At 43.5% G+C, this 27,865-nt stretch overlaps 1 protein-coding gene across 3 annotated transcripts in view; it reads left to right on the top strand.

Moving 5' to 3' along the window:
- Window positions 1-27,865, top strand: part of MTF1 (metal regulatory transcription factor 1) — a 43,499-nt gene that overhangs the window by 9,441 nt on the left and 6,193 nt on the right. For 2 of the 3 annotated variants that reach the window (XM_059919307.1, XM_059919289.1), the window contains exons 3-10: window positions 8,467-8,705; window positions 9,514-9,645; window positions 12,006-12,079; window positions 12,526-12,662; window positions 15,755-15,832; window positions 21,845-21,944; window positions 22,670-23,265; window positions 26,905-26,968. In XM_059919307.1, the coding sequence (XP_059775290.1) occupies window positions 8,467-8,705; window positions 9,514-9,645; window positions 12,006-12,079; window positions 12,526-12,662; window positions 15,755-15,832; window positions 21,845-21,944; window positions 22,670-23,265; window positions 26,905-26,968 (1,420 nt within the window). The remainder of the gene's footprint in view (window positions 1-8,466; window positions 8,706-9,513; window positions 9,646-12,005; window positions 12,080-12,525; window positions 12,663-15,754; window positions 15,833-21,844; window positions 21,945-22,669; window positions 23,266-26,904; window positions 26,969-27,865) is intronic. The other variant, XM_059919298.1, reaches the window with a different exon arrangement.

Here is a 27,865-nt window from a genome sequence, read left to right as displayed (position 1 = left end):
ACTCTTCATCGCGGTGCGCGGGCCTCTCACTATCGCGGCCTCTCTTGTTGTGGAGCACAGGCTGCAGGTGCGCAGGCTCAGTAATTGTGGCTCACGGGCCTAGTTGCTCCGCGGCATGTGGGATCTTCCCAGACCAGGGCTCGAATCCGTGTTCCTTGCATTAGCAGGCAGACTCTCAACCACTGCGCCACCAGGGAAGCCCTGGGGGCTCTTTTTCAATATCATTCTTAATTTTTTTCAATTGAGATAAAATTGACATATAACACTATATAACATAATGATTCAGTAATTGTATATATTGCCAAATGATCACCACTGTAAGTCTAGTTACCGTCCATCCCCACGCAGAGTTACAACCTTTTCTTCTCGTGATGAGAAGTTTAAGATCTACTCTCTCAGCAACTTTCAAATATACAATACAGTATTATTAACTGTAGTTACCATGCTGTACATTACATTCCCATGACTTACTTACTTCATAAGCTGAGGACTCTTACAGCTAAAGAATGAGGACTCCTGTTAGGCTGGCAGTGACAGTGGCAAGAGGGTTAGATGGTTAGCATCCTGCTGAGTGCCTGCTGTGTACTAGGCACTGTGTTAGGGACTCTGATAGTCTTGTATTTTCATACTAATCTTATAAAATAGGTACTGTTAGCTCTCATTTTACAGATGAGAAAACGGAGGCTTAGAAACATACAACTGGCAAGTGGTAGAGCTGAGATTTGAACTGAGGACTTTGTGCTTTTCTATGATACACACCACCTTTGCGAAGACAGAGAGGAGAATCAGACACTGAAACCCATTAGCTATGAAAAGGGCTGAGAAATCAGGGGCAACAGGATGGATGACATTAGTTCTGTAAGGGTAAAGGATTGAGGTGTGGGAGCAGCTATGTGAATTCAGCTCTGAGATGGGCAGTGGAGGTCACTGCAGGGCTCTTCCATTTCTATTTCGAGCTCTTTGGTTGTACATTATGGAGTGGGAGAAAGGAGATCACTGCCAGTGTGGAAACAGAGTTGGTACTGGGGAGAGGGATGGGAAGTCCCTAGTGATGGGAAGGAAAGGGCAGCTCCTACAGCTGTAGCAGCCAAGCCAATCATTTATTCATAAGAATGTTCAGATGCTGGGTGCTCACAATCAGAAGCTCCCTTTCCTTATTGAGAATGACGCTGTTAGTGTGTGTAGGATCTAGTTCTCTCGGACTCATTTCTTTTTCCTCCAGCAGAAACCCAGCCTTTTTTCTCTTCTGAATTTTTTTAAGCTTTTGTCTCCTGGAGTTCCAGTGTTTTTCTCATTTTTGCTTCTCTCATTCACCTTTCCTCCTCTGGTCCTGTTGACTTAACAAGGCAGTCATCCTTGTTAAATACTTCTTTATTCTAGAACTACTCAGAACACTTTATGAATCAACATCAGTTCTCTGAAAGCTCATGCCTCCTGCCCATTCCTAACATTAGACCTGGTCCGTCCTCAGTGAGCCCAAACTGTGCTGTCTCTGAGCTCCTTAACTTCATAATCGACAGCCGTTTAAGTGATGCAGTGCTCAAACTCATTTGGAGAAACGTGTTTTCCAATGGAATCTTTGGTGACATTATGTTCATATTACAGATACTTTAGTTAATTTCAATAGGCCAATTTATTATGTGTCACCTCTCCCTCAAGTTCTTTAAATTTAGCTTGGGTATCACCTCCTTCGAGAAGCTTTTCTTAGTCATCCCCAAGTTTAAGTTTTTTGTAGTTTTTTTTTTCTAAGTTTTTCTCTATATTCTAGTATCCATACAACTTCTCATACCATATTGTTCTTGTCTGTTTGAATTGCCTCTTGACTTTGAACTCCTTGAGAGCAGGGGCCATTTTTTCTCTATCCCTAGCACCTGGGAGAAAATAATCCCTGGAACAAGGTTTATCATGCATGTATGCATTCAGAAAACATTAACTGTATTTAAATGTACCAAATGTTGCAACATCTCCGCTGTGTAACGTGTTTTTTGCAACTTCCTCCTCTGATCCAGTTTGAGGTGGTTTAGTTTTCCCTTTTTGTGAAATTTGGTGCTGTTTAGAAACGATTCTGAAAGACACAGTATAGAGACTTGCATTTACTGCCTTCCTCCAGATGGGGTGAGGTTGCGCGTTTATTCAGCATACTCTTGGGGAGCATTTGCTTTGACAGTCATCTGTCCCCCCCGTTAAATGCAAATACCTTCCCCACTCTTTGTCCTCTCTCCTAACTTTCCCCTCTCTCTCCTCAGCCATTCCGTGAAAGAGTAGTTATATTCGTTGGCCGTAGCTCCTCCCTTTTCCCTGACTTTTCAGCCTGTTACATCCTGGCTTCTGCCCCTACGCCTCCAATGAAGCTAGTCTTGCTGGGGCAGTTCTGACCTGGTGAGTTGGCTGAGTCCAAGAAATGCTTCCTCAGTCACCTCTGCTACATTTGACCTGGTTGACCATCCTCCTTGAAACTCTGTTGCTTTGTCACTTATAGTCCTTGCCACTACTTTCCTCAACACTAAGTCCTGTTGGTTTTGTTTTGTTTGTTCGTTCAGTCATCCATTCCTTCACTCAACAAATCTGAGTTACTTCTCCATGAGGCTAGTTCCTGAGGCTGTTGGCAGTGAACAAGACGGATGTGGTTCTTGCTCTCATGGAGCCTACAGTCCAGCTGGAGAGTAGCCGTTTATTCATTTAACTCCACAAATATCTACTTAGTGCCTCCTGCTTTCCAGCTACTGCTGTGCCTAGATTCCAAACAGATAATCATGTAAATTGTCTACGTGCTTTAAAGAAATACAGGATGCTATGAGAACCTGTAATAAGGGTACCTCTTCTAGTTTGGGGAGAGGGTAGGGATCGGTCAGGGAAGAGGTCCTTGAGGAAGGAACACTTAATGGAAGCTTGAATTGGCCAAGTAAGAAAACCTAGATGGGAGCAGGGGTTGGTAGGGCTGGGGGACAGGGAGGGATAGTTAGTTGCACTTGTTACTTACAAAGTTATCAACTGCTGTAGCGTCTTAAGAATGAAATTCTGCTCTTGTCATTCACCGTTGTCGTAAGCTGTACGACAGAGACATGCAGACTCCTTTATTATAGCATTCATGGGGTCCTGGTTCTCCTTCCTGGTCAGTGATCATTTTGAAATCTCTATCTTGCAGCACCAAAGAGGTTTGTTTTTAGTCTTGATGAAAAATCAGGACATGTGCGTGAGAGGGTAATTAACCATGTATGCTGAGTGGCATAGTTAAATATTATTAGAATTCAGAGAAGGGCACTGTCACATAGATATGGAGTGATAGTGGCGGGCATCGGAAGTAGTGAGGCTTGAATGGAAGAGAGAGACTCAGAAAAGCAGAGAAGAAAGGAACCAGGCATTTCCAATAGAGAGAAAAGAGAGAGAACAAAGGCAGGCGAGTGGGAATTCAGTGTTGCAGTTAGGGAAGGGGTTACTGTCCCCTGTAGGCCTCGACAGAGCCTGCTTTTGGCCTGGTGACAGAAGAGGACCCGGAAGGACTTTGAATACGAGGCTAGGGAATTGGGACTTAATCATTTGAGCAGAGAGGTGGTACATGTGGGACACTGTTTTAGAATAAATCTGGCAGTGATTGGCTTCAAAGCTAGGCACTGAGACATGAGAATGCCTGGTCAGTAGTTCAGTTCAGCAGATGTTTATGGAGCACGTCCTGTGTGGCATGGGGAAGGGAAAGGGGTGAATGAGTGAGAGAGCGCTTGCCTGGGGAACCTAAAGACATGTGCAAGATCCTATGGGTGGTTGGGCTTTTGAGAGAAGGACAAGGAGCCAGAGGGGAGATGGGCTTTTTTTTTTTTTTAACATCTTTATTGAAGTATAATTGCTTTACAATGGTGTGTTAGTTTCTGCTTTATAACAAAGTGAATCAGCTATACACATACATATATCCCCATATCTCCTCCCTTTTGCATCTCCCTCCTACCCTCCCTATCCTACCCCTCTAGGTGGTCACAGAGCACTGAGCTGATGTCCCTGTGCTATGCGGCTGCTTCCCACTAGCTATCTATTTTACATTTGGTAGTGTATATAAGTCCATGCCACTCTCTCACTTTGTCCCAGCTTACCCTTCCCCCTCCCCATGTCCTCAAGTCCATTCTCTACATCCGCATCTTTATTCCTGTCCTGCCCCTGGGTTCTTCATAACCTTTTTTTTTTTTTTAAGATTCCATATATATGTGTTTGCATACGGTATTTGTTTTTCTCTTTCTGACTTACTTCACTTTGTATGACAGACTCTAGGTCTATCCACCTCTCTACAAATAGCTCAATTTCGTTTCTTTTTATGGCTGAGTAATATTCCATTGTATATATGTGCCACATCTTCTTTATCCATGCATCTGTTGATGGACACTTAGGTTGCTTCCATGTCCTGGCTATTGTAAATAGAGCTGCAGTGGTCATTGTGGTACATGATCCTTTTTGAATTATGGTTTTCTCAGGGTATATGCCAGTAGTGGGATTGCTGGGTCCTATGGTAGTTCTATTTTTAGTTTTTTAAGGAACCTCCGTACTGTTCTCCATAGTGGCTGTATCAATTTACATTCCCACCAACAGTGCAAGAGGGTTCCCTTTTCTCCACACCCGGGAGATGGGCTTTTGAGAGAAGGACAAGGAGCCAGAGGAGAGATGGGCCCCTCCCTTTCCCACACCAACAGGTTTTCAGGGTTTGGCAAACTGTGGTCCACAGGCCAAATCCATACAGATGCCAGTTTTTGTAGAATGGTTTTCACATTCTTAAGTTATTTTTAAAATCAAAAGAACATTATTTCATGATATATGAAAATGATACGAAATTCAGATTTCATTGTCCATAAATAAAGTTTTTTTGGAGCACAGCCTTGCTTGTCCATTTATCTATTGTCTATGGTTACTGTCACATACAGCAGCGGAGTTGAGTGGCTGTGAGAGAGACCGCATGGCCCACAGGGCCCTTGAGTCATACCCATCCTCACCTCGGATCCTCCTTCTCTGAAACTGAATGTCCTTCCCCCTACCTGAGGCTTTTCCCTCCACCCAGGCTTTTAAATATCCTTGTGGTCTTCGTGTTCCTCCCAGATCCTCAGCTTCTTTCTTCCAGGACACTTCTCCTTCCAGATATGCTCAAGACCTATCTTACTTCAAACAGACAAACAGCACTTCATCAACTCAAAAGTCCACTTGTGCTGCTGCTCTCCACCTCCAGTCTCTATCCCCGCCTTTCGTTATTCACCTTCATCCAGACTTCTGACCTCATCAGTCCCTGCCTTTCGTTATTCACCTTCATCCAGACTTCTGACCTCATCAGTCCCCGCCTTTCGTTATTCACCTTCATCCAGACTTCTGACCTCATCTATCCCCGCCTTTCGTTATTCACCTTCATCCAGACTTCTGACCTCATCTATCCCTGCCTTTCATTATTCACCTTCATCCAGACTTCGACCTCATCAGTCCATTAAAATTAGTCTTGCTGAGTCATTGGTGAATTCCTAGCTGCTGGATCCAGTAGTTTCCCCAGTCCTATCTTCCTTGTTTTCTCTGATATTTAACATTTTGATCATTCTCTTTTCCTTGAGACTCTTTATCTTTTGGCTTCTGTGACATCCGTCTCCTTTGCTTCTCTTCCTAATTCCCCAGCCCTGTCTCGCACTCATCCATCAATGGCTTCTCTTCTTTGACCAGTTCCTTAAACGCCGGTGACATTCAGGAGCCCGTCTTTTGTCCTTGTAGCCAAGATTTTACTGAGCATCTACTATATGCCAGTCCCTGTATTGAAATACTTTATGCAGATTATTCCTAATTAATACAACAACCCCAAAAAGATCGATTTTGTTTCCTTGTTATATACAGGAAATTGAGACTCAGCTTAAGTAATTTTCCCAAGGTTACACAGTAAGTGGCAGAGCTGTGGCTTGAACCAGCCTGCTTTAGTGTAAAGTCAAGTCAGCTATTATCTGTGTACCAGAGACTCCTGCTGTAGCTTTTCTTTTTAGCTTCCAGCCTATATGTCTGTCTACTAGACATTTCTACCTGGCAGCACCTCAAACCCAACTTATCGTCTCTCCCCAACCCCCATCCAGTCCAAAATTGGTATGTGACCATCTCTTTGGTCATCCAGGCCCCAATCACGGGAGTTGATCTTGACTTTGCCTCTCCCTGACTGCTGCCATGCCTCAGCACCCAGTTGTCACTACAGCCACTCATTTCTCCCCTTTTAATTTCTCTGCAATACATCTCTCATGATGTCCACTATCACTTCCCTAGTTCAGATTCTTCTCATCTCTATCTTGGACTATTGTCTCCCTTCTCTTAATCTCTACCCCTTCTTCTATTCTCTTAGCCTTCCAGTCTTCCATAGCTTCCAGAATGATCTTTTCTAAACCCCACATCTGATTGTGTTGCTATCTTGGTTAAAACCTACTGATGGCTCCCATTGTCCTAATCCTCTACTCTATAGCTTAACTAAGGAGGCTTCACCTTATTTTTCTAGATTCTTTTTCCAGTCTCTTGCCTACTCAGGTGTGTTTGTGGTCCCCTGTACCAGCGTACTCATATATCTCTCCAATGTAGTTCTCAAGGTGTTACTTCTTTCTGGAATGCCCATCTCTTCCGGTTTGTCTGAGGAGCATTTTTTCAGTTTAATCCCTACAAAATGGACAAATAGGCAAACCAAAAAACACTCTCAGTTCAGAGAGACTGCCTCAGCTTCTGAGCCTTCACTGTGTCCAGTCTTTCTTAGAGGGGTTAGGTTTCCCTTTTTTATGCTTCCCAAGCACCACGGGTGTGTATCTGTTGTCCGACTCAGCACAGTGTGTAATAGTTTGTGCGCATCTACCTCATTAAAATGGTGCTCTTTAAAGACAGAGCTTTATGTCTTGTTCGCCTTTTTATCTGTGGTATCTAACTTGTTGCCTGGGACATAGTAGTTCATTAACTGTTGAATGAATACCAGTAGTGTGGTGAGAGCTATGGACTGAAGCTTTGGAGAAAGATGAGGATTAAGGGATGAAGATTTTTGCTAAAGCTGAAGAATAGGCAGAACTAGCACCCTGATATGTATAGCATCAGATCAATGACAAAGTCTTTCCACAGATGCTTTATCTCATTTTGTTCTGCTCAGAAGCGCCGTCAGACAGGGCAGGCATTCAGTTTTGCCTTTTAGAAATGAAGAATCTTTAGTTCAGAGACGTGAAAAGACCTACCCAAAGTCCTGAACCTAAGTGCCAGAATTCAGTCTTCTCCAGCCAAGGCTATGATGCTTCCCCTGAACCAATGGAGAGATGGGGAAGGTTTGGGAGATGAGAGAGAAGTTTCGGGCTAAACCTACATTTAGAGGTTAAAGAAAAGGAGTGAGTGGCTCAGGGAAGACGATAAAGAGCCCCAGAGAATTACTGTATGGTGAAAGACAAGTTTTCAGAAGGAGAAGCATTGTCGATGAGATTTTTTTTCAAATACTAAAGGAAAATTGGGAAGGAGGAAAGAGTTTTACCACCAGGAGGCTCAAGAGAATGGTTTCGTCCGGTGAAGCCCACCTGGCCGAGTGGTTCCACAGGCATTGAGGGAGGTGGAGGCACCTGTGGATAGCACCCTTTCCAGAAGGGTGATGGTGGGAAGGAGACCAATAGGCTGGCAGTTTGAGAAACGTCGTACTACCAAATATTCCCAGAAATTCATGGTACATTTTTTTCATTCTGTAGACCTGAAAATAATGCAGTGGAAATTATGCTAGTACGTAACTGTGCTAGTATACCTATGACTGAGTATATAAATTTCAGAATGTTTTAAACTCAATTTAACATTGGTCAATTCCAATCAAGATATAGTGCCAGACGGGTTCAAGCCCTGGTCTGGGAAGATCCCACATGCCGCGGAGCAACTGGGCCTGTTAGGGTTAGGGTTATAGGAGCCACAACTACTGAGCCTGCACGTCTGGAGCCTGTGCTCCGCAACAAGAGAGGCTGCGATAGTGAGAGGCCCGTGCACCGCGATGAAGAGTGGCCCCCGCTTGCCGCAACTAGAGAAAGCCCTCGCACAGAAACGAAGACCCAACACAGCCAAAAATAAATAAATTAATTAATTAATTAAAAATTAAAAAAAAAAAAAAAGATATAGTGCCAGAGGGCAGGATGTTCAATCAAGCCTTAAAGTCAAATTGTATTTGAATATGGGTAAGTGTAGAAGTATGTGCCCACCTATGGGGGTAGACGTTTACTAGTCCAAAAACACTGTTCTTATATTCATTTAGAGTGTTTACCTACCTACAAGCTTGTCTCTTGGGCATTACTCTCATCATTTGTCGTCCAGGTGTAATTTGGTCAACTGGAAGATTTTCTTCAGTTTTGTTAGAGGGTGTTTTCTGTGTTGATAAAAACCTGTGTGTCTCATCTGCATCTCCTGAGAGCCAAGCCCTGGAGGGAGTTAGGCCCTGAGCAGCTCTTTTGTCCCACTGACAAGGTGTCTTCTGTCTGCCAGGTAAAGCGGTACCAGTGCACCTTTGAGGGCTGTCCCCGCACCTACAGCACAGCAGGCAACCTGCGCACCCACCAGAAGACCCACCGGGGAGAGTACACCTTTGTCTGTAATCAGGAGGGCTGCGGCAAGGCCTTCCTCACCTCCTACAGCCTCAGGATCCACGTGCGGGTGCACACGAAGGAGAAGCCCTTTGAGTGCGACGTGCAGGGCTGTGAGAAGGCGTTCAACACGCTGTACAGGTCAGCCCATTCCTCCCTGCACCGCCAGCCTCTGACCGCAGCTCTGTCCTGACTGCAGAGCTCTCCCTGCACGGTACAGACGTTCACTTTCAGGGCTTTAAAGAGGACAGTAATGCTCAACTGTTGACAGTTCATTAGAGGAACTTGTAACTTAAAGATTGACACATACTAGGTTGGTTAAAAATCAGAGTCCATTTGTGTCCGGATTCATATCTCCTGGAATGACATCCTGGCCTCAGGATTTTAGTATTTAGCATAGAATAATACCTCCTGTTGGCTCAGGAGCTTGGAACCAAGGTTTCTTTCACTTCCTTCCCTGCCTCACCTTAAAGATTAACTTTTTTCTAGCCCCAAGAAATGGGGAGTGGTCCACTCAGCCATTTCCCTTTTCCCCCGTTTGTGTCAAGAGACTTACATTAGTGTTCAACATTGCGTATAAAATAGCACACATAATAAATACTAGCTAACACTTAAAAAGCGCTCGTTGTGTGCTAGGAAGTGTCCTGAGTGCTGATCCTCACAGCCACTGCTCAGGCAATGGAAGCACGGAGAGGCTTTGTAACTGGCTCAAGGCCCCCTTCTGGTAGAAGAGAACAGAATTTGAGTCCCAGGCAGCCTGGCTCCAGGGTCACACTCACACCTCTACGCCGTGTACTTCTCTGAATTTCTCTCTGAGCACTCAATGGTGGCTGCTAATGTATTACGGCTATAGAGTTCTTATGCACTTGACCCTGACGCACATTAAGCTGACGTGGGAAGGCTCTGTAGTACGTTATGACAAAGGGGATTTCTCTGGGGTATCTTGCAGGCTGAAAGCACATCAGCGGCTTCACACAGGGAAGACGTTTAACTGTGAATCTGAAGGCTGCAGCAAGTACTTCACCACGCTCAGTGATCTGAGGAAGCACATTCGAACCCATACAGGAGAAAAGCCATTTCGGTGGGTCTTGCTGTTTTCTATTAGTCACTGACCAAGTTTCAGCTGAGTGTTTTGATGTACTCTAAAATTTTTCAAAGTGGAAAGGAAATTCCCTTCGCTGGTTCTTTGGGCAGTGTTTGCTTTCCCCAGGATATTTGTAACCAACTACTGCAGATTGGAGGAGTGGCGATGGATTCCAAGAGCATCCCTACCTACTCTGCGGATGGTGGCCTCTCTGCCTCATTCTTTCCCTTTCTTTCTTTTTTTTTAATAAATTTATTTATTTTATTTATTTATTTATTTATTTGGCTGCATTGGGTCTTTGTTACTGCACGCGGGCTTTCTCTAGTTGCGCTGCACGGGCTTCTCATCGTGGTGGCTTCTCTTGTTGCAGAGCACGTGGGCTTCAATAATTGTGGCACGCGGGCTCAGTAGTTGTGGCTCGCCAGCCCTAGAGCACAGGCTCAGTAGTTTTGACGCACGGGCTTAGTAGCTCCGCGGCATGTGGGATCTTCCCGGACCAGGGCTCGAATCCATGTCCCCTGCATTGGCAGGTGGATTCTTAACCACTGTGCCACCAGGGAAGCCTCCCACCCCTTTATTTTCAAGAAACGTTTGTTGAAACTCACTTACGTGGTGGGTACTTTTAATCAGTGCTAGAGAAATACTAAGATACCGGCTCTCCTTTTGAGAACCTTAGTCTGGTGGAAAAGAACCACAAGTAACCAGACAGTATCTGAGACTGAGATGCTGGAAGAGCTTTGAGCACAGAGGCAGGGATACGTACCTAAGAAGAGGTGAGGAGGGAAGGAGGAAATGAGGGGAAATGAGGGGTAGGGGTGCTTAGGCTACTGGTGCAGATATTTTTTTCTTTTATCACTTGTTCGGTTGTTGCTTTGTACTATGTCATGTGTACATACAGACATATAGGAGCATCCATTTTTATCTATAGATTTCAATTTATATATATATATACATATATGGACACACACATATATATTTAATTGATGCATGTATAAATATAAGGTTGAAGGAAGGAGTTGTATCATCTACTTTCTCCTCTGCTCATAGCATTTAGCGTGGTTCTGGGCATTCAGCAGGGATTGAAGAACAACTTTGGGATGATTATATGACATTTTTAACAAGGTAATCAGTTTGTAAGGATTCCCCCTAAATGTAATATAGATATATTACTGAAAATTGCCCATAAACAATGTCTTTGAATTTGACAGGAGGGATTGCTCTTACGTTCATGGCATTAAATATGCTACCTTTCTGTTCTCAAATCACTCATCTCATTAGGATACCTAGAAATTGAAAAGTCTTCAGGGACAGTCAACTCTTAAACACCAATTAAATGGAAATGTGTTTCAAAAATTACAGATGCATTCCTGAGTCATGGCCCCTCTAAAAGCAACAGTATTTAGATTCTAGTTGGTTACTCTCCAGCTGCTGTGAAGCTTGGGTTACTTTTTTCCCCATAGGGCTGTCAAGGGGACTCTGATTTCTATTCAATCACACGCATTTTTGTCATGATTAAAACTGCTAATTTTTCTTGAATGTTAGATGGGGCTTTAGACACAATGATTTTATGTACTTAAAAAGTAAAATGCTTTAGAGAAGCTTTCTATTTAAAGAAATAAAATATGTTGGCTTATAAGAAAATGCATTCATTTTCATGTAAATAGTTACTGAATGCCTGCTATGTGCAAGACTACAGCAGATGTAAAGAACTACATGGACCCTGCCCTCAAAGGAATTATAATCTAGGAGAACAGATAACAAATGTATACACATAGAGATAAAATAAGATTGGGAATGACAGGTGCCATAAAAGCAGCATGTAGATAAATGCCCTCGGAGTTCTAAGGAGGAAAATATTACCTCTAGCTTTGGTTATCAAGAAAGTAAAAGAGAAAAGCTCTCTGAAGATTATAGATAATTACATTACAGCCAGTATGTTCTGACTGATTTTGTTCTAGTGTTGTATTTCAGGCCCCATGCCTATGTGAGAGCCTCTGTACCCACCACTGCTATTCCTTATATTCCATTTGCAGTAGATTTTCCATATGTGTTCTCATTGTCAATAGAATTCTGTTGTGTAATTCATCAGAAGGCTTGTATTGTTAGGGCTCTCAACATGTGCCTTACTTGTAGGACAAGAAATACTTATCCTGGGCCAACCTCTCCCTCTGATCCCAGATTTGACCTTACTTTTCCAGGGACCTGTCATCATTCCCATCTGTAAAACCAGTTTCACTGAGCTGATCATAGTGTTCTGAGCAGTTGCTCTAATTTAAGTTTGTATTTACAAGAGATAGTGAAGATAAAGGTCTATTAGCTAATGACTGCTATCCTCTCTGCTTAAACAACTTACTTAGGTGTGATCACGATGGCTGTGGAAAAGCATTTGCAGCAAGCCACCACCTTAAAACTCACGTCCGTACACATACTGGTGAGTTTAGGCTAATTTTTATCTTTTAACCTTCATTGAGTCAGTAAATATCTGTACTTCCACTGAGACCTGTAGAGCTTTGTGGAGAGAGCAGGCCTAATCATTTGGCCTTCACCTATAATGTTTGAGTTTCTTTCAGAGGTAAAAAGGATCTAAAGATTGGACTTAGGAGTCCAACCTTAAGAAATAAAACCAATGCAGAGATTCTCAGAAAAGAATCTGGGGGAAAAAAACTAATCTTCTCTTTTAACTTCCCAGGAGCAGGCCATTCTCTGTGCTTTGCTCTACATTAAATTTTAGGACTGGAATGATTAACTTGTAATTTATCCAACTTATTACTTGAACCCTTATTAGAATATTTACTTCCCTCTGTTAGGGGAAAGTAGATGTCTTAATCCAGTGAAATGATTTTATGGTAAAATTAATACCTCTTGTCATTCTTGCAGGTGAAAGACCCTTTTTCTGCCCCAGTAATGGCTGTGAGAAAACATTCAGCACTCAATACAGTCTCAAAAGTCACATGAAAGGTCACGATAACAAAGGAAATTCATACAGTGCACTTCTAAATCACAGTGGATCAGAGGTGTGCAGTGTTTTGTCTCTTGTTTTGATCTGGGCACCATAGAACAGCAACAGTTGTGTGTATATCAAAATAAAAGGTTAAAATGCCTTCTCTCTAAATCTGTTAGTGAGAGAGAAGAAATCAGTGTCAAGATCTATGTCTTTGTGATGAGGTGGTGGAAGCCAGAAATTTCACCAGACTCCCTGTGCTTCAGCCCCTGATTCGGCTCCACCTCCCCTCCGTCAGGTATGGTGGAAGAGATGTCTTGGAACCAGAGGTCTCAGAATGGCTTCCATAGTGTCAGCCAGGTGCTCTCAAAGGGTGTTATTTTCCCATTCATGTCTATAAAATGGTACGTCTGCACTTGAGTTTGGGACATGAGTTAATGATTTGCTTCACACGTTCATTAATCCATCACTGGAGAACCAGGCGGAGTCTGGGGGGTCCCCTGCCCTTTTGAATTGTCTGCAGACCAAAAGGTTTGAGAGCCACCGCCTTAAGGCACTGAACCACAGAGCAAGACTCTGCAGAGTTTTAGGTGGTTTTGTCTGTTCTTCACCAAGCCCTTCCACCACATTTCCCTCTCCCCTACAACTGCTTTCCGGAGAGGTCCTGGGATAAATTTACTGTTATTACTTCTGATATGGTATTGGGTAACTTACCTTACGTCTTTTGAACCCAGAAACTGAGAACTGTTATTATTTTGCTGTTTCATAGATAAAGAAACTGAAGCACACTGACCCCCTTTTGAATAATGCAGTTCTTAAAGTATGTAATACAGTGTTGATCTGGGGAGAGGCAGCATAATTTAATTCTGTGGTTTCTAATTTTTAAAGAACAAAGGATCCCTTTAAAAGGACTGTGTTTTGAATGTGTTTTATTAGTAATAACTCCCCCTGTGTTTTATTAGTAACAATAACTAATATTTACTGCATTTTTACTATATGCCAAGTGCTGTGCTGTTTTTCTGTGAATTATCTCACAAGAGGTCAGTATTGTTATTATTCCCATATCACTGATAAAGAAACCTGAGGCAAGGAGAAATTAAATAACTTGCCTAAATATCCAAAGCTTGTAATTAGTCCCCTTTAGGCAGGCAGGCTGATTCCAGAGCCTGGTTCTTGACCCCTATGTCGTAAGAGGCAAAACAGCACTGGTTGCGAAGAGTGTGAATTCACATCCAGGCTCCACAACTAGTCACATGACCTTAGGCAAATGACTTCTTTGCGCCTCAGTCTCTTCCTCTGTAAAACCAGATGAAAATAGTTAAATTTGAGAGTCCTTGTGTACAAAGCTGCATTTGTGAAGTCATGATCAATTTTCTTGTTTTTGTAACAATCTGAGGACAGTTTCTTGCCAGCAGTCTCTATGCGTTGGAGGGCCCTAGTGCACAGTGCCCAGACCTCGCCTACTCTGGATGGCTGTTCGCTCCCCAGGGGAGGGAATCTCTCCTAGTCTCAGGCTTTCAATGCCATCGAGATTGCCTTTGAGTCCTAAATTTATATCTCCAGCCCGGATTAACCTTCCACTTGATGTCTCCACCCAGCTGTCACCTAGGTTTCCCGGTCTTGACATGTCCCAACCTGTTCCTCCTGCAGTCTACCCCATCTTAGTAAATGGTGCAATCTATCCCATCTTAGTAAATGGCACCTCTCTTTTTCTAGTGGAGCAGGCCAAAAATCTTAGAGTCATTCTTGACTCCTTTTCTTCCTTCCTACCCCCCACCCACCAGCAAAGTCTATCAGCCCTACCTTGAGAATATATCTAGAATCTGATCTGATTACTTCATTCCAGTCACTGTCATTTTTTTGGCCTGGATTACTGCAGTCACCTGCTAAGTGGTTTCCTTAGCACCTTTCCCCCTCTTCTCCCCACTGCTACTCTGTCCATGTCTGTCCTCTGCTCATAACCCTTCAGTAGCTTCTTGTATCACTTAAAGTAAAAGAATCTTTACAATGGTCCAGAAGGCCCTAGACACTCTGTCGTGGTCACTTCTCTCACCTCATTTACATCACTTCCTTTCACTTTAGCCGTACCATCCACCTTGTGGTTCCTTGAACAAGGGAAGCCCACTCTTGCCTCCGGGCCTTTGTACTTGCTATACTCTGTGAAACACTTCTCCCATGTATGTGCATGGCCCATGCCCTCTTTCCTTCAGTATCTGTTCAAAGTCCACCTTATCTAAGAGGCCTTCCCTAATCTAATAAAAGGGCAGCTCTTACCCTGGCCTTCCCTACTCTGCTTACCCTCCGTAGCATGTATCCTCATCTTGTATACTGTATATTTATTTGGTTTTTTGTCCGCACCCCCTCCCCACACTAGAATGTAAGCTCTCTGGTGGCGGGGACTTTGTTTTCTTTATTATTGTATCCCTGGGCCTGGAACAGTGCCTAATACATAGTAGATGCTCAGTGAGTATTTGCTGAATGCATGTGTGAATGGGAACAACTGATCTATGAGGTAAAGCAGGGTTACCACATGAAGTATGTGAATTCCAGCTGGCATTCTAGGAATCCAGAATTCAGAGTTAGCCCAGGCAGCCATATATGAATAATAACCCCTCAGTACCACTCTGAGTAAGGGTCCCTGAGATGCCCATGCTGGGGACACAGTGATGTAATGGAAGGAAGATGGACTTTCAGTCAGAAGCACTGGGTTTGTGTTATGCTAATTAGCTGTGTGATTTTGGACAGTTCACTGCTAGTCTTAGCATTAATTTTCTCATACTTAAAAGGGAGTGTGAAATAATACTTCAAAGGTTTATATGAATAGTAAATGAGGTCATGTGAAATTGCTTTATCAGTGGTAAGACCAATTGTACAGATATTATCCATTTCATATTATTATAGCTTTTGTTACTCTGGAGCCTGAGTCATGAGGTAATTCTTAAACTCTATTAACGATCTTTAAGAATGTAAGAGATTTCTTCTTAAGAATATCAGGATTTTAAAAATTGAAATAATTCACATAGCCCTTGCTTTGAATGGTTTTTTTACTCTCTAGACATTTGGAACCTTAGGGACACTGTAATCAAGTGTTTTATTACCTGATAGGCTACTATAAATCCTGATTTTTTTTGTTACTTAATTAGAATTTTTTTTTTTCTTTCACAGGATACAAATCACTCACTTTGTCTGAGGAATTTAAGCCTTCTGTCCACAGATTCCGAATTTCAAGAAAATTCCAATACAGTAAGTGTACCTGTGATATGGGTGCCATTAAAATAAGTGCAAGAATTGAGCCCTCCCTTTGGTGGGAAAATTGAGGGAGGCCAGTCTTTGAAGTCTTTCAGATTGAGTTGTGTTCAATTACTAACCATTTAGGGTGTTGTGCTCTTGTTTCCTGATAAGAGCTCTCATTGGAGAGGTTGTTCTCTCTGACATGTAGTGCCTTTTGACCTAGATCACTCACTTGATAACCTCCTGCCCCAGAAAATGTCTGTCTTTATTCACTTAGCAAATATTTCTTGAGTGGCTACTCCGTCGGGCAGAGTGCTGGTGCTGAGCTTGTGGTGGTGGTGAAGTAGGTGTGGTCTGTCCTTGAGGAGCTTAAAATTCATCCACTGTAAGGGGGAGCCAGGATTCCGTTTCTAGACTTTTCTCAAGCCCTGCCAGTCTGACCAAAGTCGGTTTTTTCCTTTCTTTGAGCTCACTACACGGGGGTTCTGAGGAGGACCTCCTCTACAGGCCCTCTGCTAGGGGAGAGCGCCAGTGTCTCTTGATCTGCTTGCTTTGGTTCCCTCTGCCGTTGCCGTGGCTCCATGATGTATCTTGCAAACTGCCGCATCGGTCCTGAGCTTATGCTCCTTCAAGAGGCTCTGTGAGCTTTACTGGGTCACCACCGACACTGGTGGTTAAGTGTGCATTTTTTGTTGTTTTTCTCTGGTAAGTAAATACAGCTTAGGTCAGATTTTCTGTGAGTATATGCATAATAAATAAGGAGGAATCAATGTGATAGGAAGGATTTGAACAGAGACTGAGCGACTCAGGAATGCTGTGAAAAAGTGTTTCTCAAAGTGTTAATGGTGGAGTCATCTGCAGCTCTTCTGCAACGTAGGTTCTTGGGCCTCTCCCAAACCAACTGAGTCAGTATCCTCCGGGAGGGGCACCTGACACTGCAATTTTATATTAGCACACCAAGGCCTGGGTTCTCCTGGTAATGGCAGAACTGCTCTTATCAGACCAGCCCTCCCCCAGAAAACAACTGTATATGCTGGACAAAATATAAAAACAACTACTTGAAGGCACCAGAGAGCAACCCAAACAGGCAGAGGTAACGCTTGGAAGAAGGGGCCTCTGGGAAGATAGCAAAGGCACTGGATGGGTCTTCAGGCTTTATGGTTTATCCATCTCAGGGCAAGTCCTGGTTGATACCAAACAAGATGGCCCAGGCTCAGAAAACACTCCGTCTTACTGGCTTGACTAACCAGAGGACAGAGTTCAGGGCTACCACAGCACCTGGAAAGTCGGGGGGATGGCCTGGAAAGGAGAGAGCCACAATGGTGGGGGGTCCTGAGTTCTGTGTATAAGCTTTGTCCAAATCTCTAGTTGACCCCTGAAATGTGGGTGTGTGGGGCAGACACTTAAGCAGCCCAGCTGAGGCTAAAGAGCTGGACAAAGATTATAGCTGCCATCCACTGCAGGGAAGACAGAGCTTGGAGTTGGAGCATAGCCAAGTCAGCGGAATGTTAAAGCAAACACCAGATACGCTTCCAAGACGTGTAACAGAATCCTGAGTCTCTACAACATATCATTTGCAATGTCCAGGGTTATCCAAAATTTGTAAACATAAGAAGACACGGGAAGGGACTTCCCTGGTGGTCCAGTGGCTAAGACTCCACCCTCCCAATGCAGGGGGCCCAGGTTTGATCCCTGGTCAGGGAACTAGATCCCACATGCCACAACGAAGATCCCACGTGCTACAACTAAGACCTGGTGCAGCCAAATAAATAAATAAATATTTAAAAAAAAAAAAAAAAGAAGAAGACATGGGAAAACATTACCCCTATTCAAGAGAAAAGGTAATCTATGGAGACTGACCCCAAGATGAGCTAGAAATTAGAATTAGTGGGCAGACATTTTCTAAGTAGCTCTTAAATGCTCAAGCACATAAAGGAATATGCTTGTAATGATTTAATAAATAGGAAATCTCAGCAGAGAAATAGAAACTATAAAAAAAAATGTTCCAAATGGAAATTCTGGAACTGAAAATATATTGAAATTTTAAAATTCACCGGATGGGCTCAACAGCAGGTTGGAAATGACAGAAGAAAGAATCAGTTAAATTGAAGAGAGATCAGTAGAAATGAACCAATCTGAAGAACAAAGAAAAACATTAAAGAAGCACTTCATATGATTGTTTGGCATATTCACATTTCAGAGCTAATGCTCTAAATGAAACTAAAGCACTGCGTGGCCAAGGTTGCCCTCTAAGCCACACAACCTAAAATTTCTGGGTATAACATCTCCTTAATCTCAAGAGATCGTATGAAATGGTTTAGGCATCCACTCCCTGGCTGGGGCTGTGACATATGACTGAGGAGCTTTCTGAAGCCCTGGGGTCACCAGGTGAGGAATCATATGAGGGGACATTGAGTACTTGTAAAAAAAAAAAAAAAAAAAAAAAGGAAAGCTTTTTCTGCCATAATTTACAGCAGCAAGAGAGAGGCCTGCTCTTCTCCCTTGGAATCAAATTATATGTTGTCTCCTTGTCACCCAGCATTTATCCCAGAACTGGAAATAGGCTCATTTTTAGTCTTTCAACTAAGACCACAGTTCCTTGAAGTAATAGGATTAATTTTGCTCTGCTTGCTTTAAAAAAAAAAAAAATGATGATGAATTGTTAAAATCAAATGATATATTTTTATGAGATCATCATTTTCCAGGTTCCTGGGCAGCCACATGCTTGTGTGTCCTAGGAGTGAACTTGGGCTGAAGTGCTGGGGAGTGGCCCGCTGGGCCTTTTGGCTCCTGAGCTTCAGGATCCATCCTGTTCCCAGACGGCTCAGTGTTCTTGTGTCTCTTTGCTCCAGGCCCCAGAGGCTTAGCCTGTTCCTGTCTCCTCTACTTTGGGGGGCAGTTCCCACTCACTCTGCCCCCAGGGTTGTTGCCCTAAAGCCTGGTAGTGGCTGAGTCACGGGCCCCTCAGCACCTTACTTTTTTCTTTCTTTTTTTCTTTTAGTTAAGAAAAACTTTTTAAAAAATTAATTAATTAATTAATTAATTATTTGGCTGCCGTTGGGTCTTCGTTGCTGCACGCGGGCTTTCTCTAGTTGCAGCAAGCAGGGGCTACTCTTCGTTGCGGTGCTCAGGCTTCTCGTTGTGGTGGCTTCTCTTGTTGTGGAGCACGGGCTCTAGACACATGGGCTTCATCAGTTGCAGCACGTAGGCTCAGTAGTTGTGGCTCACGGGCTCTAGAGCACAGGCTCAGTAGTTGTGGCGCACGGGCTTAGTCGCTTCACAGCATGTGGCATCTTCCCAGACCAGGGCTCGAACCCGTGTCCCCTGCACTGGCAGGCGGATTCTTAACCACTGTGCCACCAGGGAAGCCCCAAGAAAAACTTTTTATTGAGGTATAATATACATGCAGAAAAGTACACCTGGATGAATCATCACAATTCATCACATCCAGGTAACCAGCACCCAAATCAAGAAACAGAACATTCCCAGCACCCCAGAAGACCCCCTCAGTCCCCCTAACAGCCATTACCTCTCCCTAAGGATAACCACTGTCATGACTTCTCACAACCTAAGATGAGTTTTCCCTGTTTTTGTGTTTTGTATAATTGGAATCATGTGGTATATACTCGTTTGTGCTGGCTTCTTTCTTGCAACATTTTGTTTGAGAAATTAATCCATGTTGTTGCATTTAGTAATAGATTATTCATTCTCATTGTTGAACAGTATTACACTAAATGAATATAATAGAGTTTGTTTGGTCGACTGCCCTTGGGCATTTGGATAGGTTCTAGTTGGGAGCCATTACCATAGTGCTGCTGTAAACATTCTTGCGCATAATCTTTTGAAGTCACACAGACTCATTCCTTTTTTTAACAGTGTTGTTCCTGATAATGATTCGTAAACAGGTAGAACAAAAAAAACAACCATGAAGGAGTTGCAAAGCTGTAATTATAGCTTAGTGGTAGTTGTTAGCTCACCATTTTTCAAAGTGGGTGGCACATCTTTATTGGGTTATAAAATAGTGGCTTCTAATCAACACTTTAAGGACATCAGTAGAATAGAAAATATCAGAAGACATTGCACATAGTAAGGATAGGATCTGCTTCATAGACTTTTGTTTCAGTTGTACATACAGATATGTATGTAACATGAAACATATATATATATAATAAATTTCCTACTTTGTGTCATGATGAAAAGTTTGAAGGCACTGTTTTGGCCTGTGATTCTTAACTCCCTCTGGACTGGAAGCTGGAAGCCTTACATAGGTTTCTGCCTTCAGCTTCTACCATGCTGGCCATCAGCTTCACTGAACTTCCCCTCTCATTCTGCCAGTTGTGGAGTCATGCTAGAATAATTGGCCCCTCTTGGCTCAAGTGGGCAGTTCATCTCGGAGGCCCTCTAGATTGCTGGACAGCTCCACTCGCCGTGCTTCCGCCCAGCCCCAAAGAGATCCTTCCCCCTCCCAGAAGCAAAGTTGATGCAAAATGCCCTTAAAGCTCAAGCTGGCACCAGGTCAGAGTCTAGCCTGAAGATAGGTTTTGTGCAGTCTATACCGTGCTTTTAAATTGTTTTCAGTTGCTTGTTTTCAATTATAAATCAGTAGGTTTCACGTAAAAGTCCAGGTTTCGAACCGGCCCTGAGCTCTGGTGACCCGCTGTGTGTGTGTGGCCCGTGGCCGCCCTCAGCTGAGCCCGCAAGTGTGGCCGCGGCTTTGCCACAGCCCCTGCCCTCTGCTTCACTTCTTTCTGTTGCTCCCTGGGCTCTTGCACGTGGTTGCCTTTGCCACCCTTGCTGCACAAAATGCGAAGTGGAGGTGGGCTGCAGAGAAAAGAATTGCTGTTTTTCCCCTTCCCTTAGCTGAAGGGAAGCCTGGAGGTGGTGCCTATCAGCAGTCAGGCCCTCGGGTCACTAGGTGCTCTCTTTTGTTTTCTCATATCTTATTTTTTCATAAATGCCTCTGACCTTTTCTTAGTTGTAAGTTACAAAGAAACTTGCAATGACAAACAGTAGTGAGTCTAAGGCCATCACTACTGTCTGTCATTTTAAGTTTCCTTATATTGTTTGATTCACTACCATGTGTACATATTAGAATAGCATAGACATTGTGTAATATCTTTGGAAGATATTCACAATATGTTATTATTGTGTTATTATTATGTTGTTACATGAGAAAAGCAAGTTCCAAGTAATAAATATTATACAACCCCATTTTTATGTAGAATTTGGTCTTTTAGAGCAGGGGTCAACAAAATTTTTGTAAAGCGCCAGATAGATATTTTCGGCTTTGTGGCCCATACATCCCGTCACAACTCCTCAAATCTGCCACTGCAGTGCAAAAGCAACCTAGACAATCCAGAAATGAACAGGAGTACCTGTTCCAACACAACTTTATTTACAGAAACAGGCATTCAGCCAGCAAGTCAGTTTGCCGACTCCTGCTTTAGAGTGTTTGAGGACCCAGATCTTCAGCATCTGAGGCTTAGGGAAATAAATGTCACCTTGGGAAAGGAGAAGTTAGAAACAGGAAGCATATCCAGAGATCATTCTAGTAATTTAGTTTTTTTTTTTTTAAATAGATTTATTTATTTTTATTTATTCATTTTTGGCTGTGTTGGGTCTTTGTTGCTGTGCGCAGGCTTTCTCTAGTTGTGGCGAGCGGGGGCTGCTCTTCGTTGTGGTGCACGGGCTTCTCATTGCGGTGGCTTCTCTTCTTGAGGAGCACGGACTCTAGGCGCGCGAGCTTCAGTAGTTGTGGCACACAGGCTCAGTAGTTGTGGCGCACGGGTTCTAGAGCGCAGGCTCAGTAGTTGTGGCGCACGGGCTTAGTTGCTCCGCGGCATGTGGCATCTTCCTGGACCAGGGCTCGAACCCGTGTCCCCTCATTGGCAGTCGGATTCTTAACCACTGCGCCACCAGGGAAGCCCCAGAGATTATTCTAGTTCTGCTGCTCTGTGTTCTCTCGTGGTGAAGACCTGCTTTCGGATGGCAAGCCTTACACTTTTGTCTCTGTCTCTGACGCAGGGCCAGAACACTTTCAGCACACTTTCACCAGCAATCATTTTTGAACCAATGTTCCAGAAGTCAGATGATCCAGCAATTCAGGAAGATCCTCAACAGACAGGTTTGTTATACAGACTCTCTTCCTGCCCAAATCTCTGCACTGGGAATGGGAATTCACACTTGTTGACACAGTGTAGATGTCAAGCACAGTGAAATATTTCAGTTCCTTTAATGAAGTGTACTTTCAGTGAGGGGTCAGAAAAGGATGGGCTTTTCAGTTCAATCCATCTTTTTTTCCCCTACTTCCCTCATCAAGGGTTTACTTGAGGATCTACTTTCCCTGGACCCTCAAAAGAAGAGGGTCCCCTTTTCCAAAAGCTCTTGTTGGCTTTAAAAAGTGAGAGGAGTTGTGAGCTCTTTCTCCTGATGTGACACCTCCGTTCATGAGTGGGCAGGATCCACAAACCAAACTTCAGATGCGTAGATCAGATTGTGTTTGAATGAAAATCTGTCCGTGAAGCTTCACAGTAGTCAGAAAGTGTGTTCACTGATCATATGCCAAGAAAAGGATGTCTAATCTCTTTTCCAGAAAAGCTGTAGGACACATTTTTTTATGGTTAGACCCATACTAGGTCTTCACGTTTAGAGAGTAAGGTTGATCGTGAAGCCTGGTGCTTTGACTGGAGGGGTCATTAAATGAAAAGCAGAAAGCCAGCCTGCCAGCATTGGAGGAATCAACTGTAACAGACTTCAGCTGTCTTTGGTGTAGCCCATAATGACTGTGTTTTTGTGGCTCATATAAGGCTTGGAATATGTATATATATTTCTATTTCTTTTTCTTGCCAGCTGCCTTGATTGAAAATTTTAATGGTGATGCAGAGTCAGTCAGTGATGTTCTGCCATCCACAAGACATTCAGCATCTTTATCTATTCCACTTGTACTGCATCCTGGCATCTCCGAGCCACCCCAGCCTCTACTACCAGCCTCAGCACCGTCTGCTCCTCTGCCTGCTCCCTCCCTAGGAACTGGTTCCCAGCAAGCTGCATTTGGCAACCCCCCTGCTCTCTTACAACCTCCAGAAGTGCCTGTTCCCCACAGCACACAGTTTGCTGCTAATCATCAAGAGTTTCTTCCGCACCCCCAGGCACCGCAGTCCATCGTGCCAGGACTTTCTGTTGTCGCTGGGGCTTTGGCGTCAGCAGCGGCAGTGGCGTCAGCCATGGCAGCACCGCCTCAACCACAGAGTACTACTGAGCCCCTGCCGGCCATGGTCCAGACTCTGCCCCTGGATGCCAACTCCGTCCTAACTAGTAATCCCACTATAACCATCACCCCGACTCCCAGCACGGCTCTCCTGCAGCCCAGCCTCGTCATGGGAGAACAGAACTTACAGTGGATACTGAATGGTGCCACCAGCTCACCACAAACCCAAGAACAAATTGTAAGTATTATGTGGAAATGGATCCAGTGGGGTGAAGTGTATTTCCATGGGTGACATGTTCAGAGGCTTTTACTTCAAAAAGCAAAATGGCTGTCATATCCACCCTGAAACATGTCATTCTAACACTTACTCATTTCCCCATAATCAAGCAAGTATAAACCCAGGAATGCTGCAGTCAGTACCTGCAGTGGAGGGGTCGGGGCAGAGAAACAGCCTTCAAGTTTACCTGGATATTTCAGCTGTGGTCTAATCCTGTCAGCTAGGACAGGAGAGCCTGAGAACATTTCAGGAAAGCGGGTTCTTGTCCAAGACAGAGTCCAGACTGGGATGAGGGACTGATGTGACCCCATCAGATGGAAGCAGACAGCAGTAGCCAAGTCAGAGAAGTGATCTGTGCTCCCAGAGCAAACCGTAGAGCCATTTTCTACCAAAGTGTGTGGTCTTGATGACTAAGGAAATGACTTGGTCGTTCAATTGAATATATTTTGAGGGCCTGCTATTTATCAGATACCACACAGGATACTCTTGGGGATATGGAAAAGTGAAAAAACCACGATCTCTTTTTCATAAAAACCTATATTCTAGTTAAAAAGGCTAAAATGCCTAAAAGAAAGTTAACACTACGAGTAGGTAAAGTGTCAAATAAAAATAATGGTAATAAAAAATAACAATAGCTGTAATTTATTGAGCCCTTATTAATGTGTATAGGCTTACTGTGCTAACTAAGCACTTTTTAAAATCGAGGGTCTAACATGTGCCAGTCAGTACCTTAGGTACCTTATTTTTAGATTATATTTTTTTTAGGTTTTATTGAACAGATAGAACAGAGAATTTCCATACACTTCCTGCTCCCTGCCCCCGCCAGCCTAGTTTTCCCTTTTATTAACATCTTGCATCAGTGTGGTACATTTGTTATAATTGGTGAATTAATATCGATGCATTACTATTAACTTAAGTTGATAGTTTACCTTAGGGTTCACTCTTGGTATAGTATGGTTCTGTGGGTTTTGACAAATGCATGATGGCATATATCTACCATTACAGTATCCAGAATAGTTTCACCACCCTAAAAATCTCCTCTGCTTCACTTCTTCATCCCATCTCCCTCTCCCCCTCTCCCTAAGCAACCACTGATCTTTTTATTGTCTCTATATGTCTGTATCTCTAGATGTCACTCACCATGCTAAGTACTTTTTAATGATTTAATCACAACAGGCCTAGGAGGTAGATATGATTTTACCAGTGGGGAGCTGAGGCCCAGAGAAGTTAATTGACTAGCCCAAGGTCACACAGCTTACAAGTGGCGAAGCACAGACAGACCAATCCCAGAGCCCATGCTCTTGACTGCTACATCGTGCTGCCAGATGAGGGGTTTAGAGACTAAAGGCTTGTTGGGTGGGCATACAGGTCAGGTGAGCCTTGAAGTATGAGTAGGATTTAGATGGAGAAAAGGATATACTAAGTGGGAGAAAGTCTGGGTGGATGTATGATGCAATCAAACAAACTGGAAAGGTAGGTTAGAGCTAAATAGTGAGTACTCAAATTCCATAAATGGGGTGGGTGCCAACCACCTCTGGAGGCAACCTGGTTCCAGTCTTAGGTGGCCAGAGTCACTGGAAGGGTCTTTTCAGCCTTATGACCCAATCAGTCTGCCTCCATGTAGTTGGGTTTTCTGGTTGGTACTGTTGTTCTCATTATTCAAAATTATTTTCAGGGACTTCCCCGGCGGTCCAGTGGTGAAGACTCTGTGCTTCCGCGGCAGGGGGCGCGGGTTCAGTCCCTGGTCGGGGAACTAAGATCCCGCATGTTGTGCGGAGAGGCCAAAAAAAAAAAAAAAAAAAGAAAATTATTTTCGTTATTGTTATTGTTCATATATTTGCTGATGGCTATGTACAGAAAGTGATCATACTTTCTCATTTATGATAGTGGCATTTTTTTCTTTTTTCTTCCAGTTTTATTGAGATTTAATTGACATACAGCAGTGTATAAGCTTAAGGTGTACAGCACAATGACACAAGTTTCGTGAGCATCCATCATCTCATAGCGATACAGAATTAAAGAAATAGAAAAAAATGTGTGCGTGTGATGAGCACTTTTAGGATTTATTCTTTTAACAACTTTCATATTAACCTACAGCAGTGTTAATCATGTTTATCACATTGTTCATTACATCCCTAGTACTTCTTTATTTTATAACTGGAAATTTGGGTCTTTTGACTGCCCTCATCCAATTCCCCCTCTCCCCACCCCACCCCGCCTCTGCTAACTACATATCTGATCTCTTTTTCAATGAATTTGTTTGTTTGTTTTGAAGTATGGTTGACCTACCTGTGTTAGTTCCTGTTACACAACATAGTGATATTTCTGTACATTTCAAAATGATCACCATGTTAAGTCTAGTTACGATATGTCACCATCCAAAGATTTAGATACTTATTGACTGTATTCCCTGCACTGTACATTTCCTACCCATGACTCATTTATTTTGCAACTGGATTTTTGCACTTTTTACTCTCCTTCACCTATTTCTCTCCTCCCCTCTGGCAGCCACATGCCTCCATGTAGTTTTTAATCTTCTTTTCCTGGATCTGCCCTGGGGAACTACATGGAACAGCTCATTCCTTTTCCACCCAATTCATTTTCATGTATTTAAGTATGGGTCTCATTTCTCCATCATTATTTTATAGTGTCCTCTCCTGTAACTTAGCCAGAAGCTTTCACGTTCCTCCCAGACTCATCTTAGAGACACTTTTTTTTCCTTAAAAGGATGAAAGATAAAGCCCTTTTTAAAATAAGACTTTTAGAAAGCAGAAACCCTATAGCCAGTTGAATCGGAAGTGTACTAAAGTGAGGGGTGATTTCTGGGCATGGCCCGATAGTCCTACTTGGTAATCATATAAATAGCTAGTGTTTGCTGAATGCTCACCGTGTGCCCCGGGCTCCACACACATCATCTCATTTCATGCTTTTGGGGGCCTTTGGGAGAGTCTTTGGTTGGCGTCACTGTTTTTACAGATGAGGAAACTGCGACTCTTAAGAGGTTAAATTACTTGCCTGACCTCAACAACTAAGTGGCCGAGCTTGGACTTGAATCCATGTGTGACTGAGTCCAGGGCCTACCCTTGAGCACATGCCCCATGCAGCTTACAGCACACTGCCCAGGGCCTTCACAGGAGGTCCTCTGCCTGTGAGAGGGAGTCTTAGCCTCTTCTTAGCATGCAGCTTAGTCCTTGAGGGGAAAAAAGAACTTTCCAGTCTCCTAGAAGTATTGGGGGTTGGCAGGGAGTGGAGAGCTTAGAGGGGAAGCTAGCCCTGGGGCCCCCTCTGAGAAGACCATCCACGTGAGAAAAGCAACCTTGGAGGAGCCCTTGGGTGCACAGAACCTACTGGATTAGGCAGCTGGGAGACAGCCAAGGAGTAGGGAGGGGACAAAGCCGGCTACATTGTCAGCACTGAATGTCAAACAGTGCGGTGACCTCATGTCAGAGCACAAACAAAAACACCGCTCAGTACAAAAATCCCTGAACACTGAGGGTTTTCTGTCCTCTTGGATGACCATTACAATTGGGGAGGCTTTAGGCCCTTGGAGATCTGCCATATTTGAGTAGCCATAAATGTGATTTTTTTTTTTTTTTCCAGCAGCAAGCATCTAAAGTTGAGAAGGTGTTTTTTACCACTGCAGTACCAGTAGCCAGTAGCACAGGTATGAAATTCTGTGTTAGCTTTAAAAGGAAGTCAACTCTCTGGGCCCCTTGGGGCACAGTTAGTTAATTGTTGCTTTGCCCGGGATTTAAGCATTTTTTAAATTAAATTTATCACGTTTGTATTATTAGAGTATTTAATATTCTTACAACTATTGAAAGTTACTGGACTTATAGCATAAATACCACATGTAACATTCTTTAACTAGTAACGGTTCTTTCCCTTTCAGATATAGCCTTTAGGAAATTCCCTGGTGGTCCAGTGGTTAGGACTCTGCACTTCCACTGCAGGGGGCCTGGGATCGATCCCTGGTCAGGGATCTAAGATCCTACAAACCGCACTGCACGGCCAAAAAAATAAAATAATGAAAAAACAGATATAGGCTTTAATGTAGCCAGAAAAAAGTCGGAATCACAGTTCATGCTAAAGAGAGCAGCTGTTAATTCACTGGACTCTTTTCTAATTACAGTAATGAAGAAACAGCATCTGGGTCAGAGACTCTTATAGAGCTAAATGGTCCTTTCTCTCAAACTCTTCATTTTATAGATTAAGAAACCCAGGCCCTGAAAGATTAAATGAGTCCCCCAAATTCATAAGTGAGTTTGTGGCAAAGCCAAAGCACTAGGTCTTGGGCCTCCTGACTCCCTCCCATTCTGTTCTCTTAGCCCCTTGGTCTCTAGCTCTTTTGAGACACACAAAGCCTGTGTGAATTCACAGTGTGCATCTGCACAACACACATATGCAAAAGAGAAGGAATGTGCGTGCACGCAAGGCTGGCTGTGTGTCTGAGACGGGGCTGCAAAGGTGAGCGGGACGCCCTAAAGGAGGTCAGAGCCTCTGGGGCAGGCGGGACTAAATGGCCTGGTACAGTATGGAACAGCTCTGCACACGGCAGCTG

Source organism: Balaenoptera ricei, chromosome 1 (assembly GCF_028023285.1).
Source record: "Balaenoptera ricei isolate mBalRic1 chromosome 1, mBalRic1.hap2, whole genome shotgun sequence".
NCBI classification, from domain to species: domain Eukaryota; kingdom Metazoa; phylum Chordata; class Mammalia; order Artiodactyla; family Balaenopteridae; genus Balaenoptera; species Balaenoptera ricei.
The sequence above is the reverse complement of the archived record's forward strand: the minus strand, read 5'-3'. Positions and strand labels throughout refer to the sequence as shown.